We start from the raw sequence: 19,498 nt of genomic DNA, 5'->3' as shown, positions 1-19,498 counted from the left end.
TTTTCTTTTTTTTAAAATTTTTTACAGAGAGGAAGGGAGAGGGATAAAGAGTTAGAAACATCGATGAGAGAGAAACATCGATCAGCTGCCTCCTGCACACTCCCTACTGGGGATGTGCCCGCAACCAAGTTAAATGCTCTTGACCGGAATCAAACCTGGGACCCTTGAGTCCGTAGACTGACGCTCTATCCACTGTGCCAAACCAGTTAGGGCCACTATTACTCTTTGAAGAACGTGCCTCAATCAGGGCACCAAGGAAAGAGGCCAGAGCCATGGACTGCCAGGCAGGCCCTGGCTGGAACAGAGGAAGGTGTGAGCAGGGTGGTCTTCAGCCCACTGTGCTGTGAGTCTGGGGCTGTGCATGGAGGTGAGGAGGCTTCTCAGATTGGGGCAGGGAGATACTCACAGGTCAAACACCAGGAACATGAAGCTAGAAGACTCGTAGGAATCGATGAGAGTGACTGGGGAAAGAGGCAGAAAGGCAGAGAGACAGAGATGGAAAGGAGCGGATGCATATTAAAGGGGCTTTCCACCCTGAGGCAACAGCGGGCCAACAGCGGGCTGTTACTGGGAAGGAGAATCAAAGGAGGCAGTAGGGACCCAAAGGCTGGCCACACTCGGAGGTGGAACAGAGCCAGGAGGAAGGGAGCAGAGGGGCGGAGGCAGGGTTGGGGGAATGGGCTCTGGGCAGGACCAGCAGGATGTGGCTGTAATCTAACAGGAACAGGGGATGCAGCCTCACTGATATGGGGGTGGCCAGCGACCTGGCGAAGGATGTGTGTCTCTCGCCGCGTGGCTTCTCGCACCTCCTCCAACTGCTCAGGACTCAGTCGCTCAGCCGTCACCTCCATGATTTTCACCGCAAACTCATGGCCAGTAGCTCGATGAACACAACGGCGGACCACAGAGCTCACTCCTCTGCCAGAGTCAGACAACACAGGGGTCAGGGCCTCCTACTCTCATTTCCAAGCAGAGTAGAGCCTCGGCACCCTCATATATATACTGCAAAAGATTCTGAAGACCCATCTGGACAAGGCAACCTCCCGAGAAGCTCGTCCTGGCCTACAATAGATTCACAGTGGCCTCAGCAAGCAACGCAGGTGCCCAGGAAGGTGAAACACAAAGCTAACAGGGAAGGCAGGCCCGGGTCCTGGTTTCTAACCCAGCCTCTGCCATGCCCTCAATGGGTGAACCTAGACAAGTCCCTTCTACACTGAGCCCCAGAACCTGCCCCTTGCCCTGAAACCTCACAAGGAGAAAGTGAGAAGAAATTACCTAAGACTCCCTCCAAATTTTACTCACACTTCCTGATTACCCCATCCAAACCCCACAGTTCCCCTACATTAGCTCAAGTACAGGAGGTTCTAAATAAATATTGGGCAATTGACTAGAAGACCAAAGTTGAGAATTAAAGATATCGGTTTAGGCCCCAAATTTGTCACTAATTAATCTCTAAGGAACCCACTAACATAAGGTCTCTGGGTTTCCGCTTCTCCAGCTCTGAAATGTAGCCAAAACTATCTTGAAGGGATGCTGAAAGACAGACTGAGGTCGAGACAGGAAAGCCCTTTTGGCATTGAAAAGAGAAAGTCCTAGACAGATTTCCTCGCTTGGGCTCCATCACCAACTCACTCTGACCTTACAAATACTTCAGGCTAAGGTGCAAATCTTCCCAGGATCACGCCACATTTCACAGGCTGGTTCCCTGGCTGCCCTTCACATAACCTCCTGCTGTGCTCTCACGGCCTCCTTGACCTTACAAAACTCCCTTGGCTTGGAATGCCTGTCACCCATATCTCTGGTTCGATCAAAGGATGCAAACTATTATAACCCTCTGGCTAAACAGTCCATATATGAATTACGTTTTGGTCAGTCCAATATTCTTTCCAAATCTGAATCCACACATCTTAGATGGGACAAGAATCCTCCAGCTGCCACAACGCTTACCACTTCCTACTGTCTTCCTGTTAGCCACTTCACAGTTTTATTTTGTGCTCAACCACTAAATGCATCTGAGTTTGAGGCCTAGTACAACTATTGTAAAGCTTCAGGCCTTTACACATGAAGAAACTGATACTCGGGGAAAATTTAGTGAGCGTGCAGGGAAAATAAAGGAGACAAGGGCTCATGCTACCACAGTAACCTTGGAAGGAGATGAATACGACACTACCCTCTGATCTGCCTTTTCCAAAACTGGCCTTTCTGTGCCCCATGGCAGTGGAATCACCATTCTACCCTGAGGTTCTTCCTAGCCTCTGTGAATCCGCCCTTACCTGGTCCTGAAACCTCGCTACTCAGGACCTGGATCTCAGCTCTCTCTCTTCTTTCCCAATATTCTCTCCTGGTGACCTCCCTCCAGTCCCAGGAGCTTTAATACCAACTATGTGTAAATGATTCCTGCTACACTGTCCTGAGCCTTCACTATTTCTCTCCAGAATTCCTGATTTCTTAAAAAAATAAATATAAATATATATATATATATGATTTCAAAGAGGAAGGGAGAGGGAGAGAGGGACATAGAAACATCAATGATGAGAATTATTGATCGGCTGCCTCCTGCACATGCCCCACTGGGGATCGAGCCTGCAACCCAGGCATGTGCCCTGACTGGGAATCTGGGAATCAAACCGTGACCTCCTGGTTCACAGGTCAATCCTCAACCACTGAGCACACCAGCAGGGCCTCGGCAGCACTGTCACAGCGGACCATGCCAAGCCTGCAGAAGCACATTCTTCCTGTGGTTCTTTGTAGCTCACAGATGACATCTCCTTGGTCTCCCTTGCTGGCTCCTCCTTCTCTAACCCATAATACATCCCAGAGCCTAAGCCCACGCCACTTTCACTTATCTGTCTATATTCTCTCGCCAACTACTATCTATACACTGATGCCTCCCAAATTTATATATAGCTTTAGCCCAGCCACTCTCCCTTTAGTTCCAGACTCAAAAACCCACTTGACAGCTCCAGTTGTGTATCTCAAAGTCAACATTTCCAAAATGGTATTCTTTTTTTAAAAAAAAAAAAAAATATATATATATATATATTTTATTGGTTTTAGAGAGGAAGGCAGAGGGAAAGATAGAAATATCAATGATAAGAGAGAATCATTGATCAGCTGCTTCCTGCAAGCCCCCTACTGGAGATCGAGCCCGCAACCTGGGCATGTGCCCTTGACCAAAATCAAACCTGGAACCCTTCAGTCCACAGACTGATGCTCTATCCACTGAGCCAAACCAGTGAGGGCAAAAAAAATGGAATTCTTGACTTGCTCACCTGTCCCGATAATCTGATCCTCCTGTCTTCTCTGTTTCAATAAACGGTACTTAAGTGCTCAAATCCAAACCTTAGAGGTTATTCTTCTATCTTCTTCTATTTATCCCCCATGGTCATATCCAATCCTTTAGGAAACTGTATCAAGTCATCACCTAAAACTATCCATTTCTTTTCATCTTTATCACCCCCACTCCAGTCTTAACCTACCACCATCACTAGCCTAAATGAATCAACAGCTTCATAACTGGTCTCTATGCTTCCATCCCTGCCCCCCTCCTCTTCCACTCTCTACACAAGAGCCAGAATGATCTTTTAAAACTGTAATTAACACACTTGTATTGAGCATTTACCAAGGGCCTGAAAGTGTTCTAAAAGTATCATATTAACTCTTTTCATCCTCACAGCAACCTACAAAGTAGGATTTATTTTTATTCCCAATTTACAATTAAGAAACTGAGATGGCATGGCTGGCATAGCTCAGTGGTTGAGCGATGACCTATGAACCAGGAAATCATGGCTCAATTTCTGGTAAGGGCACACGCCTGGGTTGCGGGCTCAATCCCCTGTTGGGTGTGCAGAAAACAGCCCATCAATGATTCTCTCTCATCATTAATATTTATCTCTCTCTCCCTCTCCCTTCCTCTCTGAAATCAAGAAAAATCTATTAAACACACACACACACACACACACACACACACACACACACAATTGAGGCGTAGAAAGGTTAAGTTCCTAGCTCCCAAATCACAGAAATGTAAATCAGTTCAGGTTACTACCTTGTTTGAAATGACCAGTTTCACTAAAATTTAAATTCCTTTTTTTTTACGAATATATTTTTATTGATTTCAGAGAGGAAGGGGGAAGGATAGAGAGTTAGAAACATCAATGAGAGAGAATCATTGATGGGCTGCCTCCTGCACGCCCCCTACTGGGTATCGAGCCCACAGCCCAGGCATGTGCCCTGGCCGGGAATTAAACCTGGGACCCTTCAGTCCGCAGGCTGACGCTCTATCCACTGAGCCAAACCGGCTAGGGCTAAAATTTAAATTCCTTATCATGGCCTCAGACCTTACATAACCCAACCTCCATTTACTTCTCCAATTTAATTTCCTACTTTGTTCACTTCTAGCCGCTGTGCTCTTCTATCTTTCGCTGGCGGAGGCCCTTTCCCACCATGAGCCTTTGCACTCACTGTTCCCTCTCCTGGAGTGTATGCAGCTCACCTGACTCAAGCCCTGTCCATTCCCATCCTTCGTCTCAGCTCACTAATGACCCTCGTGCCATCACTACCGTCTCCACAGCACGTTGATCTTCATCCTGTGTTTGTGTTTATTGTCTGTCTGTCTCTACAGCTATAGTTTCCAGAACAGAAACCTGTGGGTCCGGTATGCCCGGCGCCTCGCACAGCGCACCCAGCACACTGGACACGGCCTTCTCGTCTCCGCACGCGGGGCTCGCACCGTCCTCCGGGCCCGATCCCGCCCCCGGGAGCGGTGGCTCTGACCCCAGCCCTCTTCACAGCCGGCACTTTCTGAATGGGCCTGTGTCTCTTTCGCTGGGAGCACCGCCGGGGCACACGCGCCTCCCCTTCCCCTTCTGTTTAGCTTTGTGCCTGGCACCCAGCAGGTAATTCAACTGTGTGAACACATCCATGAGTCGGTGGAAAACGGGGTTGGCCCAGAATACGAGTCTCGCCACCAAGCGGAGCACTGACCTAGCCCGTTCAGCGCCGTCCCGCCAGGACCACCCCGGACTCCGCGCCCCCGCCGCGGCCTCACCTGCCGATGACGTCCTTAGGGTCGTACTTCTGGTAAAACTCTTTGGCCGCGGCCCAGTCGGGCAGCTCATCCTCGGGTCCCACGTCCAGCGTCATTCTGACGGAGGTGGGGGCCTGTGAGGAGGAAACGGAGGGCAGGGAGGCCCACAGGCTCTGAGAGGACACACATCGCGGCGCGCGGAGGCACAGTCCCTGCGGCTGGGGCGCCAGGATCTTGGGGAGTGGGGACGGGGTTGGGGAAGGAGCGGGGCCGGGGAGGCCCAGCGAAAGGGCCGAAGGGGCGGGAAGGCCGGCAGGGAGGGGGGCGGGGGAGGGGGAGGCTCGAAGAACGCGGGGAAGGGGACCCGGGCCGGCGGCTGTTGCCGCGCAGGCGCACTTGGGCGAGCGCGGAGAGGGGCGCGGGGTCTCGCGCAGACTCACCCGCGGCGGCGAGGAGAGGAGCCGGGGACCCAGCGAGGCCGCGCTGCCGCCGGGTTTGCCTCTAGTCCCCTTCCGGGCCCGGGGCGTGGCGGCCACGACCTCCGGCCCCGCCCCCGCCCCGCCCGCCAATAGCCGGCGCCTGCCGAGGACTGAGGTTCAAAAGCCCTTCCGATTGGAAACCCGCTGTCTAATAGGAAGCCGAGAGGCCGGGGGCCGGAGGGCGTTGGCGCTCGGTTACCTAAGGCTGCGACGCACGGCTTCAAATAGAGCCAATCGGCGCCCGGCGCCTGCCGAGACGGCGGAGGGCGGGACTTGTTGACCGGGTGGTTGGAGGCCTGGAAGCGACCGGGAAGCTCGGCTTACTGGGAAGCAGAAGTCCTGGGTTGCTGGGATGCCAGCCTCGCTGCGCCTGGGTTCGCGGACGCGGGCACGGCCCTCGCAGTCTCCTCCCAGCATCCTTGTCGGGATTCGGCTCGACCAGGGTATTGGCAGCCCTGCTCTGAGGGGGACTCCAGCTGCGAAAACTGCCCACCTTGGCCACTTGGTGCAGCCTCTGAAGAGGCTGCCGCGTCCCGTGACTGCTGACTCTTGAGTACTTCTAAAGCCCTAGTGCTCACCAGCTGGGGGTGCTGTTTCCCCAGCCTCCCCCCCCCCCCCCCCCCAAGCCTTGGGGAGTACTACACTCTGTTTTAAGGCTACCAGGTTATGAGATTCTGCCAGGAGGGACTTGCTTCATAAGCCTTCTGTGCATACCTCAACCCTGGCATTCACTTACTCATTCCATGAATATTTGTTCAACCTTTTCATCTCATGGCACACATAAACTACTAAAATTCTGGGGCACACCAAAAAAATAGGTTATAATTTTGCCGATCTGGCCAAAAAGTAGGTATACTTTTGATTTATACCAGCTGGCTATTGTAGTGTTGGCTGTTGTCATATTTTGACAGTCTGGGAAAAGAGGTCAGTGCCCCTGACTAAATAGGTATTGCGTGTTTTAAACATTCCTGTGGCCACCGGTTGAAAATCACAGCGCTAGACTAACAGCAATGAAAAAAAAAGAAACAGTCCCTACCCTTGTGGAAGTTCTACTCCCCACGAAGGAGGCACAGAATGAATTAATATAACCTGCTAACAACCATCTTAGAAATGTCACTTTGGGATCACAACCATGTAACGAGTCCAAGTACCTTTTTAACAGAGTACTTTGACTATACCATCAATCTAAAAACAAAATAGGCCTGGTGTATGAGCCAGGAGGTCAGGGTTGGATTCCCCATGGGGGTACATGCCTGGGTTGCTGCTAGATCCCCAGTAGGGGGTGTGCAAGAAGCAGCCAATCAATGATTCTCATCATTGATGTTTCCATTTCCCTCTCTCTGAAATCAATAGAAATATATTATTATTTTTTAAATATATATTTTATTGATTTTTTACAGAGAGGAAGGGAGAGAGAGAGTTAGAAACATCGATGAGAGAGAAACATCGATCAGCTGCCTCCTGCACATCCCCCACTGGGGATGTGCCCGCAACCCAGGTACATGCCCCCGACCGAATCGAACCTGGGACCTCTCAGTCCGCAGGCTGACGCTCTATCCACTGAGCCAAACCGGTTTCGGCAGAAATATATTATTTTTAAATAGATAAAATAGGCACTGTCCCTCCCAGGAGCACAACAGCATCCTCCCCTTCCCTCCCCATCTTCCCCCACAGGCATGCATATCCTAAACTCTAAGGGACCCCATTAGACTTGCAACCAGGGGAGCAGTGGGCAGCAGCAGCTCCTCCTGGGCTAACCCCTGAACCTGTCTCCAAGGCCCCCTTTTCTCTGACTCTCACTGAGCAGGTAGCAGCCCCGTGTTGGCTCACTTCTTTCCCATGGCGTTTCTAGAGCCAAAGCGGCCCCTGCCTCTCTCCCCTGCTGCTTCTTGTACCCTAAGTCCTTCCTTGTGCACTGTCCCCAGCTTTAATAAATGTACTCTCAAAATAAAAATAAAGACAAAATAATTGTGAGGAAATCTTTAACTTTACTTAGTAGGCTTGTTATTTAGTACTACAATGGGATAATTATTCTAAAGTTGAGCAGTGAATAAACATTAGGTAGCCAAGGGTTTTACTGTGGAAATATGGAATTTAGAATAGGGAAACAACAGCCTGACCAGTGTGGGTCAGTGTGGCATCGTCCCACGCACAGAGGGGTTGCTGATCCCATTCCTGGTCAGGGCACCAGCTCAGGTTTCAGGCTCCATCCCAGGCGGGGAAGCATACAGGAGGCAGCTGATCAATATTCCCCTCTCCCATTGATGCTTCTCTCTCCCTCTCCCTTCTGCTCTAAAATTCAATAAAATTATTTTTTAAAAAATAGAATGGGGAAAAAAACAAAAGAAAAAAACAACACAAAAAAGTAAAAAAAAAAATAGAATGGGGAAAGGAGAGAACCTTATGATTGATTTAAGTCAGATGTGATTTTTTAAAATAGATAAAATTAGGTATTTTGAGCACAAACCTCTGAAAGGGCCTAGATGCAGTAACATCCCAGTAGAATGAGCACAGTTAGTGTCTAATTTCAAAGTAACAGTCCCCAGTAAAAGGAACCAAAGCTCATTTAAGAAATGGCCAATTCCCAGGCTGGAGCAGAGAAAGTGTAAGATGAATCTACAATAATTTGTGCCAGAAAGTAAGTGAAAAAAGTTGGGGACTTATCAGAAAGACACAAGAACCAGGTTGAAGGGGTTTCCACTGGCCAAAATCAGGGACAAAAATAATGAGACCGAGAGGGCCATGAGGGAGGTTTCTGAGGTGCTAGAAATTGTCTAGCCACCTATTCGGGGGGGGGGGCCTTTTTTCTACCAAGGGCCATTTGGATATTTATAGCTTCATTCAGGGGCCATACAAAATTATCAACTTAAAAATTATCCTGCTATATTTGGTCAAACATTTAATTAACTCACTCCTAATTCTTTGGCAGGCCAGACATTCCCCACCCGATTTAGGTGGTGATTACACAGATGTGTTTATATGAAAACATTCATCACGCTGCACACTTAAGATCTGTGCACTTTACTATATGTGAACTATAGTAAATTACTTACAAACTATACCTCAACAAAATATTTTAAGAAGGTTAATGACAGTTAATGGATATAATAAATTGAACTAAAGAACAATCCGAGACCATACTGACACTAAAAAATTGTAAATAATGGAGAAAAGGACTGTCTTCATAGTAGAATGCCAACTAACAAGTGTAGAATGATAAACTAAAAACAGCAACCTTCTGTAAGCCTCATAACTGTGTTGGGCAAACTGGGCATTAAAATGATTGGTGAAAATTTTCTGGGGAACAGGATACTTACACAGATTAGTTTTTAATTACAAAGGATAAAAGTTAGCTTTACCTTTCAGAAGTCTGACAGACACTACCTTGACCAAGTTGTCAATATTAGTACCACCAATAAGAGTGTAAATTGACATCATATGCCTCTTGATGTGATGTACTGAAGACACACTGACATTATGTAGTATTTCTAACCTGAATCCAATCATAAGAACCTAAATTGAGAAATTCTAAAAACTGGCTTGCCCTAAAAAATGTCATGGAAGACCAAAAAAAAAAAAAAAAAGAGTATGAGCCCTAGCCAGTTTGGCTCAGTGGACTGAAGGGTCCCGGGTTCCAGTCAAAGGCATGTACCTTGGTTGCAGGGTCGATCCCTGGTCAGGGGTTGTGTGGGAGGCAACCAACTGATGTCTCTCTCTCACACTGATGTTTCTCTGTCTCTCGCTCTCCCTTCCAGTCTCTAAAAAGCAATGGAAAAATATCCTTGGGTAAGGTTTAACCAAAAAAAAAAAAAAAAAAAAAGATGAGGACCTACTAAAAATTGAAAGAGGCTAAAGAGATACAATTGCCCTAGCCAGTTTGGCTCAGTGGATAGAGCATTGGTCTGCGGACCGAAGGGTCTCTGGTTCAGTTCTGGTCTAGGGCACTCAAAGGCACGTGTCTGGATTGTAGGGGTGATCCCTAGTAGGGGGTGTGCATGAGGCAGCCAATCAATGATTCTCATCATTGATGTTTCTATCACTCTCTCCCTCTCCCTGCCTCTCTGAAATCAATAAAAATATATTTTTTAAAAGAGAGAGATACAATTGAATGCAATGACTGTGTTCCCATCCTGGAGCTTAAAGCAAAAAAGAAATGGTTATAAAGGTTATTGGGACAACTGGAAAATTTGAATATGTACTATATATTAGAAGATAATATTGTATTGATGTTGCCTTCTGTGGATTACATAATTGTTCCCTAGTTATCTGAGAAAATATCCTTGTTCTTAGAAGATAGATCATGAAGTATTTAGGAATAATGGGCCTTGGACTTAACTTCAAATGGTTCAGTAATAACAATATGTACATATAGTAAAAGACATACAGTAAATGTGGAGAAATATTAAAATTTATAAACCTAGCTGAAAAGTACAAGTTCATTGTACTATTATTTTATTGTTCTGTAGGTCTGAAACTTTTTCAAAACAGAGTGTTAAAATCAGTTTAATCAGTTTGGGGGAATGAGATATTCTTTTCTAGTAGACTGAAGCTTCTCATTAAATGTTAGCTTAAAAAAAAGTTAAGCAAATTTAAGTTTCTTAAATCTCTCTAGAACAGTGGTTCTCAACCTTCCTAATGCCGCGACCCTTTAATACAGTTCCTCATGTTGTGGTGACCCCCAATTTCATTGTTACAAATTGAACATAATTAAAGCATAGTGATTAATCACAAAAACAATATATAATTATATATGTGTTTTCCGATGGTCTTAGGCGACCCCTGTGAAAGGGTCGTTCGACCCCCAGGTTGAGAACCGCTGCTCTAGACTGTGTTGTCCGGAAGACTATGTAGCACCTCACACTAGTTAAATTACAATCTCTAAAGGTAAAGCTCAGGCATAGGTACTTTTTAAGGCTCCCGACATGGTTCCATTGTTGAAGACAAGGTTGAGAATCACTGCCCTAAGTATGGCTTCTACCCATTGTTGTCATTCTAAAATCTGGGACCAACAATGGATTCTCTTCACTTCTTCCTTGCTGGAGCACTTTGAAACACTGAGGACAACTATCATATGGCTCATCTTCCCCTTTAATCGTCTCTCTTCAGTGTGCACTATCTCTAATTATTTTTTTAAATTTTGTTTTATAGCTTAAAGTATTAGAAAGAGTATTACATGTCTCCTTTTTTTACCCCTTTACCTTCCCCCGGCCTTCCCTACTCCCCAGTGTCTTGTGTCCATTGGTTATGCTAATATGCATGCAGACAAGTCCTTCGGTTGATCTCTTACCCCCCCCTCCGCCCCCCAATCTCTAATTCTTTTAGGTGTGTTCTGTTGGTCTCTGAATTATGGTAAAATAACCCCAAAATTCCACTCACAAGACATGTGTACTCTAAGAGACATGTACAAGAATATCCACAGCAGTTCTAGCTGGTTTGGCTCAGTGGCTAGAGCGCTGGCCTGCAGACTGAAGGGTCCCAGGTTCAATTCCCATCAAGTTCACATGCCTGGGTTGCAGGTTTGATCCCCAGTGTGGGGTGTGCAGGAGGCAGTCAATCAATGATTCTTTCTCATCACTGATATTTCTCTCTCTCCCGCCCTTTCCCTTCCTCTCGGAAATCAATAAAAAATAAAATAAAAAATATCCACAGCAGAATGATTCGTAATATCCCAAAACTGGAAACATCCCCAAAATCTACCAATATAAAAATGTAATATATTCATGCAATGGAATACTATACAGTAATGAAAACTATAGCTATACCAAAGATCGATAAATCTCATAAACAACAAGAAGCCAGGCATAAAAAGAATCCATGAGCCCTGGCCAGGTGGCTCCTTTGGTTGGAGTATCGTCTTGTGCAACAAAAGGTCACAGGTTTGATCCCAGCTAGGGCACACACCTAGGTTGCAGGTATGACCTGTTTGGGGCACGTGCGGGAGACAACTGTCAGTGTTTCTCACTGATGTGTCTGTCTGTCTGTCTGTCTCTCTCTCCCCCTAAAATCAATAAACATATTCTTGGGTGAGGATAAAAAATACACATGAATCCATTTATATAATGTTCAAATGCAGGCAAAACGAAAACTACATTGTTTGAAGTCAGAATGATAGTTACCTGTGGGAAGAAAGGAAGCAGGAGTGATTATAAGGGATGTAAAGCAGGCTCTGAAGTGTTGGCAATGTTCATTTCTTGACTGAGTGGTAGTTTTTCAGATGTTTGCTTTGTTAACTTATTAAACTTTGTATTTGTTTTGGATATTTTCCTGTATGTGTGATATATCTCATATTAAAAATGTTTAAAATGTTATCAGACCTAGCCAGTTTGGCTCAGTGGATAAGTGTCAGCCTGAGCCGTAGCCGGTTTGGCTCAGTGGATAGAGCGTCGGCCTCTGGACTGAAAGGTCCCGGGTTCAATTCCAGTCAAGGGCACATGCCCAGGTTGTGGGCTTGATCCCCAGTAGGGGGTGTGCAGGAGGCAGCAAATCAATGATTCTCTCTCATTATTGATGTTTCTCTCTCCCTCTCCCTTCTTCTCTGAAATCAATAAAAATACAAAATAAGTATCAATAAGCCCAAGATAAAGGCTATGCAAATTCAATATAATCATAGAAATCTCTCTATGTAAGGGATGGCTGCTGTATTCAATCCTTTCACTCCTCTCTCAAATCTGTAACCAAAATGTCTGAGTTCAATCCCAGCTCTGCCATTTACTAGCTGTATGCCATTATAATCTGTGCCTGTTTCCTCAACTATAAAGTGAGAACAATGGTACTAGGTATTGAGTGATTATGAGAACTGAAGAAGTTAAGAAATATAAAGTGTCTAGAACACAGCTTGGAATATATCAAACATTCAATAAATAGTAGCTGATGCTACTACTCTTGCTCTCTGGCCTCTGGGTCTCTCTTCAGGTATAAGGAAGAAGCTGGGGTCTTTCCAAGAGCTTCCAGAAAAAGAAAAAGAAATCTTTCATTCTCATGGAGCAACTAGGCACAGGGAGATGCAAACTTCTGCCATCTGTCAGATGCCCACTCTGGCTCTTACCAAGGTCTCAGGGAAAAGCAGGGGAAGAACAAGTAGACAGGAACAGCATTTCACCACTAAAAAAGGCTTTTATTATAAAACAAATTCTAATAAAATCAGGCCTGGTCTTCAACCCCACCTCTGGGTAGAGGCCCCTAGAATGGGGTAGGCTGGGGGGGGGGGCAGGGAATGATGAACACTGAAAGAACAGAGCAGGCTGGCCTCCCCTCATCAGTCTCAGTTGCCGTTTCCTTTTATAAAGGGCTACAAGAGCTCTTCCAAAGCCCTTTGAGAGAGGCACCATCCTCCAGCCAGGGAGGACCACTGCTGGCACTGGACCCTAGTAATGCCGCCTTGCAGGATCCAGGAGGTTCCGGCTGACTCTCAGAAGAGGCCACCCTCACTCACTCAGCTTGGGCGATGATGTAAGAGAGCAGCCACAGAAGCAGGGGGCCCAGAACGAGGACAGCAAGCCAGATAGCAAAGCTGGCCAGGATGAACCTCCGGGCCCGGGCCCCCCAGTGCACTGCTTCCTCGGAGTGGCCTGCCTTATGCCGCTCTTCTGCCTGTGGGGGCAGGTTTTTGGTTAGGTTCTCCCCCTGCTTCTGTCCCAAAGTGCCCATTGACCCATTACAATCCTCCATCCCTGTCATGGCTCAAAACCTCACATCCAAATCCTCTACCTTCCTTTCTAGTTTCTATTTCTCATGCCTCATCTGCAAAATAAGTTATCCACTCTGCTCTGCCTCCTTTTCAGAGTGGCCATTGTTAACGCACAAGATCATATATGGTAAAATACTTTTCAATCCTTTTTTCCCCCTATCCTTTTTTACTTATCCCAGATTCATTCCAAATTTGGAATTCTTGGCAAGAAATAGTGAGCTAGCCCTAACTGGTTTGGCTCAGTGGATAGAGTGTCAGCCTGCGCACTGAAGGGTCCTGGGTTCGATTCCAGTCAAGGGCACATGCCTGGGTTGCGGGCTCGATCCTCAGTGGGGGGTGTGCAGGAGGCAACCAATTGATGATTCTCTCTCATCACTGATGTTTCTATCTTTCCATCTTCCTTCCTCTCTGAAATCAATAAAAATTTAAAAAACACACAAATACTTAAAAAAAAAAAAAAAAAAGAAAGTGAGCTATCTTGGAGTATTTTTGTATTTTTCACTCATGTCCAGTCATATAACACCCCATTCTCATTAGTCAATGGGCCTCATCTTTTAAGGATTCTTTTTATGATTGTACCTTAATGAAACCCAGAAATTTTTATGACAGGAGTACAGTTTCTGATGGTTAAAATACAACTAGGGTTGAGAAAATTCAAGCCTGGTGTTTAAGTTAGCCTGTGTGACATATTTTGAAATGGTGGAACCCTCTCAAAACCCTCATAGCTTCTCCTGGCTCCTGTAGACTGCTCTCATCACTGCTCAGCTGCCTCCAGTTTTCTAATTCATTCTCCATGTAGGACTTAAGAGTGGAACTTACTGAAACACAAATCTGACCATGTCACCCTCCTCTGCAAACACCTTTGAATGGTTCCCCAGTACTTTTAAGATAAAGTCAAAACTCCTAAGCATAACACTGGAGGCCCTTGGGAATCTGGGCCCTCTGGCTTCATCTCTCACTATTTCTTACTGGTCCATTTAGGCTGAACACACAGTCCAGGCCTTCGTACACACTGCTTCCTTTACCTGGAATGCCTTTCACCCTAATTCACTCATCCTTGAAGGTTATTTTCCTGCCACCTACTCTACTCTAATTACACACATAAAGGGTGGAGCAAAAGTAGGTTTATAGTTGTTTGTATGTAAAATAATACAATGAATAATACAAGAATAAACTGTTTTAGGTCCTTACAACTGTCAACCTACGTTTGCCCCACCCTATGTATCCTCCCCCAGCTCCCAAAACACTTTGTGCTTCTTCTACGACAGTACTGATGAGCTACATCCCATTAATAATTATCCGTTTTCACAGCCATCTTTCATTAGACTGTGGGACCTTTGATGGCAGGAACCATGTCTTCTTCTTACTTCTGGCACAAGGTCCAATACCAAGCTCTGACAGGCACTTACTTAGTAACCGTTTGATCAATGTAGACAGATCAGATATGAAGCCACTGCCTTACTACACCCACCCTCCTGCTCCCATAGGAACTGCATTCCTCACCTTGATGGCAAACACAAGGGCCATGACTCCCAGGCAAGAGCAGCCACAGATAATGCTAGTAGCTGCCAAGTAGCGGAGGCGGAGCCAGCAGCAGCGAATGGGGGATGGAGAATGAGCAGCTTCCATGTTGCTCACCAAGATCTCCACTGCATTCTCCTCGTCCTCCATCACCTGTGGGCGATACAGTCGAGGTACTTTTAAGCCCCAAAACTGAGCCCTTGGCCTGGCTTTCTCAGACTCCACCCCTCTCTAATCATGTCCTTGTGGCCTAACCCAACTCTTAAGAATGCCGCCTTACTAGGGAATTCCTCTAATGACTCATAGACCAAGAGAGGAAATGTGTGGCTGGAATCCTTTCTCAGCCTAAGATTTCAAGTCTTTAAGACATGCTAGCGTGAACATAGCATTATCTGTATTACTGTTTTGACAAGTGGGGAGAAGCAGAATGACAGGTGCACATCGAGAAGCAGGAAATAGAATCTCAACAGCTGCTAGGAATTAGAGACTATCAAAGTCTGATTTTTAAACTGTATTTCAAAGGGCACTACAATTCCCTGAAGTTCCTGAGACTGACATGCTAGGCCGTTCCCTACTTCAAGCAAAACTGCCATTTCATGTGATAATTATTCTGGAGATGGAAGCAAGGAGGGAAAAAGTACCCATCTAAGCTCTTTATAGTTGAGGAAACGGAAAACCAGAAAAGACCTTAAATCCCCCAGTAGGGCCTCCTTTGCTATGCTGACTCCCTGCCATCTCCTCTCCATTTCAACCCAGGCCACACAACACAATCAGATTAACATGAGTTTGAATGACCTCATAACCCACACAGAAACCTGCATAATGATGCCCTACTTAATCATTTTTCATCTCCCTATTTCTCAGGTCCTCTGAGCTTTGATACCAAACCACCATCTCCAACCATTCCCCTATATCCTAGATAAAATGAAACCATTTGCAGTTCTCTGAACACAACCCAGGATAAAAAGGGTGAAAAGAGTCAAGATAAGCAGAAAGCAAAGAATATGTGCCACGAAGCTGCAGAAGTGGGTTTGAGAAAAGAACTCAGATGGAGTAAACAGATACAGACATGAGGGGAGAACACAAGGAGAGGGGCCAGGGAGTTGAGATCAGAGAAAATGTAAAATGCACAGGGGCTCTTACCTGGCTATAGGCCTTGAGGTACTGAGAGTTTCGGCTTCTGCCTCAGGTTTGATTTGGCTTGGGTAGAGATGGAGCTGACTCAGGGCTTCAAGCCAAGCCCAGGGGTGGGGTTGGGTGGCCAGTCACCACCTGAAGAGCCCCAGGAGCTCATATGGGGGTGTAGCTGACTCAAACCAGTTTGGCTAGATGGAGGAAAGCAAGGGAGGAAAAATGACGGGAGCAACCCAAGGTAGTGATGCCTGCCTTCTGGGAAAGGAAAAGCACCTGAGCAAGGAAGATAAAAGCAGGAAAAAGTCTAAGGCATCAGAGGGCTCGGGGGAAAGTCAGGAACTGAGAGAATAGAAGGGAGGAGGAAAAGTGAGAGTCTGAGTGACTGAAAACGAAAACTTTAGAGAAAGGTGCCCTACCAGATCAGATTTGCCAAACCTTCCCTCTTCTTGGGTGGACATTTTCTACCTCCAAAATATGTAATTCTGGGTTAGAGATGAGGTACTAGGATCTTGGCAGGAGGAAGGGAAATAAAAAAGATGCCCAAGTTCCCACCCAACCCTCCACCAGACCAGAAAATCAGAAGCCTCCTTACGCGGATGCTCATACAGAAACTAAGTTTATTATTTTTTCTTCTTTAAAAAAAAAAAAAAAGAAAGAAAAAAAACCTTATTGTAGAGAAGTCCCTCCCCCTTTCCTTAAGGGTGGAGAGCTGTGAAAGACTGCTGGGGAATCAAGTACAAGGGGGTGGGGACAGAGACTATCTTGCCACCCTTAACACTGCCCAGCCATGTGGGGTGGAAGGGAAGGGAATATGTGACGCGCCCCATTTCCATGACAACCAGTTTCCTACCCCCTACTTTGGTGGAAAGAAGGGAGAAGGCCCCTGTGTCTGCCTGGAGGCTTTCCCCCTCAAGACTTCAAGTAGTGGTTAACAGAGTCAGGCCTGGTTGTGGAGGGAGAGGGGCCATGGTGGAAAGCCTAGGTGGAGGGGCAGCCCACTCACGTCTTGGCCTTTCGGCCTCTGTGACTGACAGTGGGGCCAGCTGGGTGGGGCGGGGCACTGCTGCGCAGGATGCGCTGGTCCCCTTGGTTGGTTGTCCCACCAAGGCGGTGGGAGCCAGACCTGCGGCGTGGGGTCCCATCCCCTTCCTCTTCTTCACCTGAGGCTTCAGCCTCAGACTCTTCTACTGAACCCTCAGGCCCCACGGGACTTGGGGACGGCAGGCAGCTCCGCTTTGCCTGCCCAGGACCTCTGCCAACTGGGACACCGGCCCGTTTGCGAGGCACCTTCTCAGTCTCTAGTGGGGGAACTAGAGAACCTGGACGTAGCCGGGTGGAGCGCAGTTTTGGAGCCGAGACTATGGGAGGTGTCAATTCTAACCCGCCTGGTCCACCGTCTGCTAGATCCAGGTCATCCTGAATCACAGCCACCACCATGGACCCTTCACTTTTTCGTCCCCGCATCCCCTCTGCTTCAAGGCGCAAGCGGGCCAGGCGGGTGAGGCGGCGGCTTCCATCCTCATCAGAAGAACTGCCCTCACTCTCCCCCTGGCCCTGGGGTTGCCGCCGCCCCAATCCACAGCTCTCAAGGGCAGAAGACGGGTCACGGTCCAAGACAGGGAGCTGGCTGGGCCGCGGCGATGGTGGATTCTTGGGAGGTCGGCCTCGCTTCCGCTTGGGTGGGGATGTTGAAATGGTGAGAGTGGTGACAGTGTTGGCGACAGTAGCAATGGGACAGGATAGGAGTGGTGGGAGTGGTGGCATCGGGAGTGGCTGTGTCCGGCTCTCTAAGCTGCCATCCCCTGGAGAGGAAGTGGTCCCAGGAATGGGTAAATCACGTGCCTTAGGGGGCCGCCCGCGCCTTCTTTTCTCCACAGGTGATAGGATGATGGGCTCGGGTTTATGAGTTGGCTGGGGTCCAAGAGGCTGGGGCCCAGGAATAAGCTGGGGTCCCAAAACAGGCTCTGCAACAATAAGGGGGTCAGCCCCAGGGACCTGGTCAGCCCCATTGGTTTTTCCCTTAGAGGTGGATGAAGGTGCCTCATCCACCCCTCGTCCAGCATCTGCAGGAGACCTGTTCTTCTTGGGAGGCCTCCCCCTCCGACGTTTCATAGCAGGAGAGGTGATGGCAAGCAGTGCCCCTTCTCCATTCTCTGGGCTGACCTCTCCAGTCACCCCCAGCTCAATGTGACGGCGAGCTATGAAGGGCTGCTGGGTTGGGGTGGGCAGTATGGATGGGGGAGCAGCTTCACAGGGCCCACTGGTGGGAGGTGAGGATTCTGGCCCCAACATGTTGTGGGTAGATGGGCTTCCTGGGCTGGCACCAGTCTCAGAGACCCCAGGCACTAGGATGCTGGCAGTTCCCCGCTGCTGTCGCCGTCGCCTCACCAGTTCCTTTTCCTCTACCACAGTCACTAGCCGTCCTGGCAACTTGCGAAGCACTTTGGGGCCTGGAGGCTGCCCCGGCCGACCAGCCCCCTGACCCCTAATTTCTACATCAGCACTGGTGCGACGTCGAGGGGGCCGGGCAGGTGAAGAACCCTCAGGTGAGGAGGTGGCTGAAGATGAGGTTGATGGAGCTGTAACCTCAGCTGAACCAAGTTCCTGCAGCTTCTGTGGGCTGGATGTTGGGGTCTGGGCTTCCACTAGCTCTTCTGAGTTCTTGTCAGCCTCCAATGGCAACTGAAGTAGCTCATCAGATACTGCTGAAGGTGGGAGCGCCAGATCACTGTTCTCACTCGGACACGTGGGCGCCTCCTCACCATCAGGCAGCACTGTGAGGATGGTCCCCTCAGCAGGCTCTGGTACCTCCTGCTCTTGACCATTGGGAAAACTGCCAGTCTCCAGGATTGGGCTAGGTGCAGAAGAGGTGGGAGAAATGTTCTTTTCTGACATAGGCAGGATCTCAACAGCAACTGGCAACAGATCCTTAGGGGGCATATGAGTAAGCGGGGAAGTCTCAGAGCTGGTCATATCAGCCAGCTCCAGGGACTCACTAGATGCCAATGTTTGTGTACACAGCTCTGCCTCAGGCCCCAAGCCCAAGGTGAGGTTGGTGACTGGGGGGAAGATGGGCACAGAGGGTAGACCAAGCAAGAGAGGGGAGGTAGGAGTTAAGACAGAGGTTTGAGCTGGAGGTGGGGTATGAGCTGGTGGAGGGGTATAGGCAGAAGGAGGTGTGCAGGCAGAACAAGAGGGGGGAATCTGCGGAGGAAGTGGGGGAGAAGGCAAGATATGGACAGGAAGCATGGTTAATGGATTTGGAGCTGAAATGGGGATTGGGGCAGGGATTGGTATGGGATCTGCAGCAGCCGAAGCTGGAGCGGGTCGAGGCTTAGGCGCTGGCCTGGGAACTCGCTCCCTGGCAGGGCTACAGCGGGGAGGCGTGGAAGTACTGCGGGTATGAGTGGATACGACAGGAGTGTGGTTTGCCCCTTGAGTCTCAGCCCGGGCTCCACGAAGACGCTCACTGACTCGAGTCCCTGGCCTTTCAGGGGCCTTGACCTTCTTACTGCGCCGGTGGCTGCCTCCACCAGTCCCACAGGAAACCTCATCCCCAGCCCCTGGTCCCTCCTCCTCCTCTTGGGGTAGGCGGAACACCTCCTCCTTGGCTTGGTCCAGGTCCTTGCGGGCAGCTTCCACTTGCTC

The 19,498-nt window shown here is 48.3% G+C and overlaps 2 protein-coding genes across 7 annotated transcripts in view; both read right to left on the bottom strand.

The window, feature by feature from the left end:
• Nucleotides 1–17,511, bottom strand: part of LOC308517705 (phosphorylase b kinase gamma catalytic chain, liver/testis isoform) — a 22,613-nt gene extending 5,102 nt beyond the window's left edge. Inside the window, exons 1-5 of one of the 6 annotated variants that reach the window (XM_081088994.1) lie at nucleotides 15,860–15,998; nucleotides 14,699–14,869; nucleotides 5,051–5,163; nucleotides 743–918; nucleotides 407–461 (exon numbers count right to left, since the gene is read on the bottom strand). In XM_081088994.1, the coding sequence (XP_080945120.1) occupies nucleotides 407–461; nucleotides 743–918; nucleotides 5,051–5,163; nucleotides 14,699–14,866 (512 nt within the window). In that variant the 5' untranslated portion in view covers nucleotides 14,867–14,869; nucleotides 15,860–15,998. Of the gene's footprint in view, nucleotides 1–406; nucleotides 462–742; nucleotides 919–5,050; nucleotides 5,164–5,469; nucleotides 5,549–5,832; nucleotides 6,040–12,601; nucleotides 13,099–14,698; nucleotides 14,996–15,859 lie in introns of those variants that run through there. The other 5 variants (XM_081088989.1, XM_081088991.1, XM_081088990.1 and 2 more) reach the window with 5 other exon arrangements.
• Nucleotides 16,451–19,498, bottom strand: part of SRCAP (Snf2 related CREBBP activator protein) — a 35,831-nt gene continuing 32,783 nt past the window's right edge. Inside the window, exon 31 of the mRNA XM_081088998.1 lies at nucleotides 16,451–19,498. Within this exon, the coding sequence (XP_080945124.1) occupies nucleotides 16,850–19,498 (2,649 nt within the window). The 3' untranslated portion in view covers nucleotides 16,451–16,849.

Source organism: Myotis nattereri (assembly GCF_964212035.1).
Source record: "Myotis nattereri genome assembly, chromosome: 4".
Taxonomy (NCBI): Eukaryota; Metazoa; Chordata; class Mammalia; order Chiroptera; family Vespertilionidae; genus Myotis; species Myotis nattereri.
This window is presented reverse-complemented; position numbering and strand designations above follow the sequence as displayed.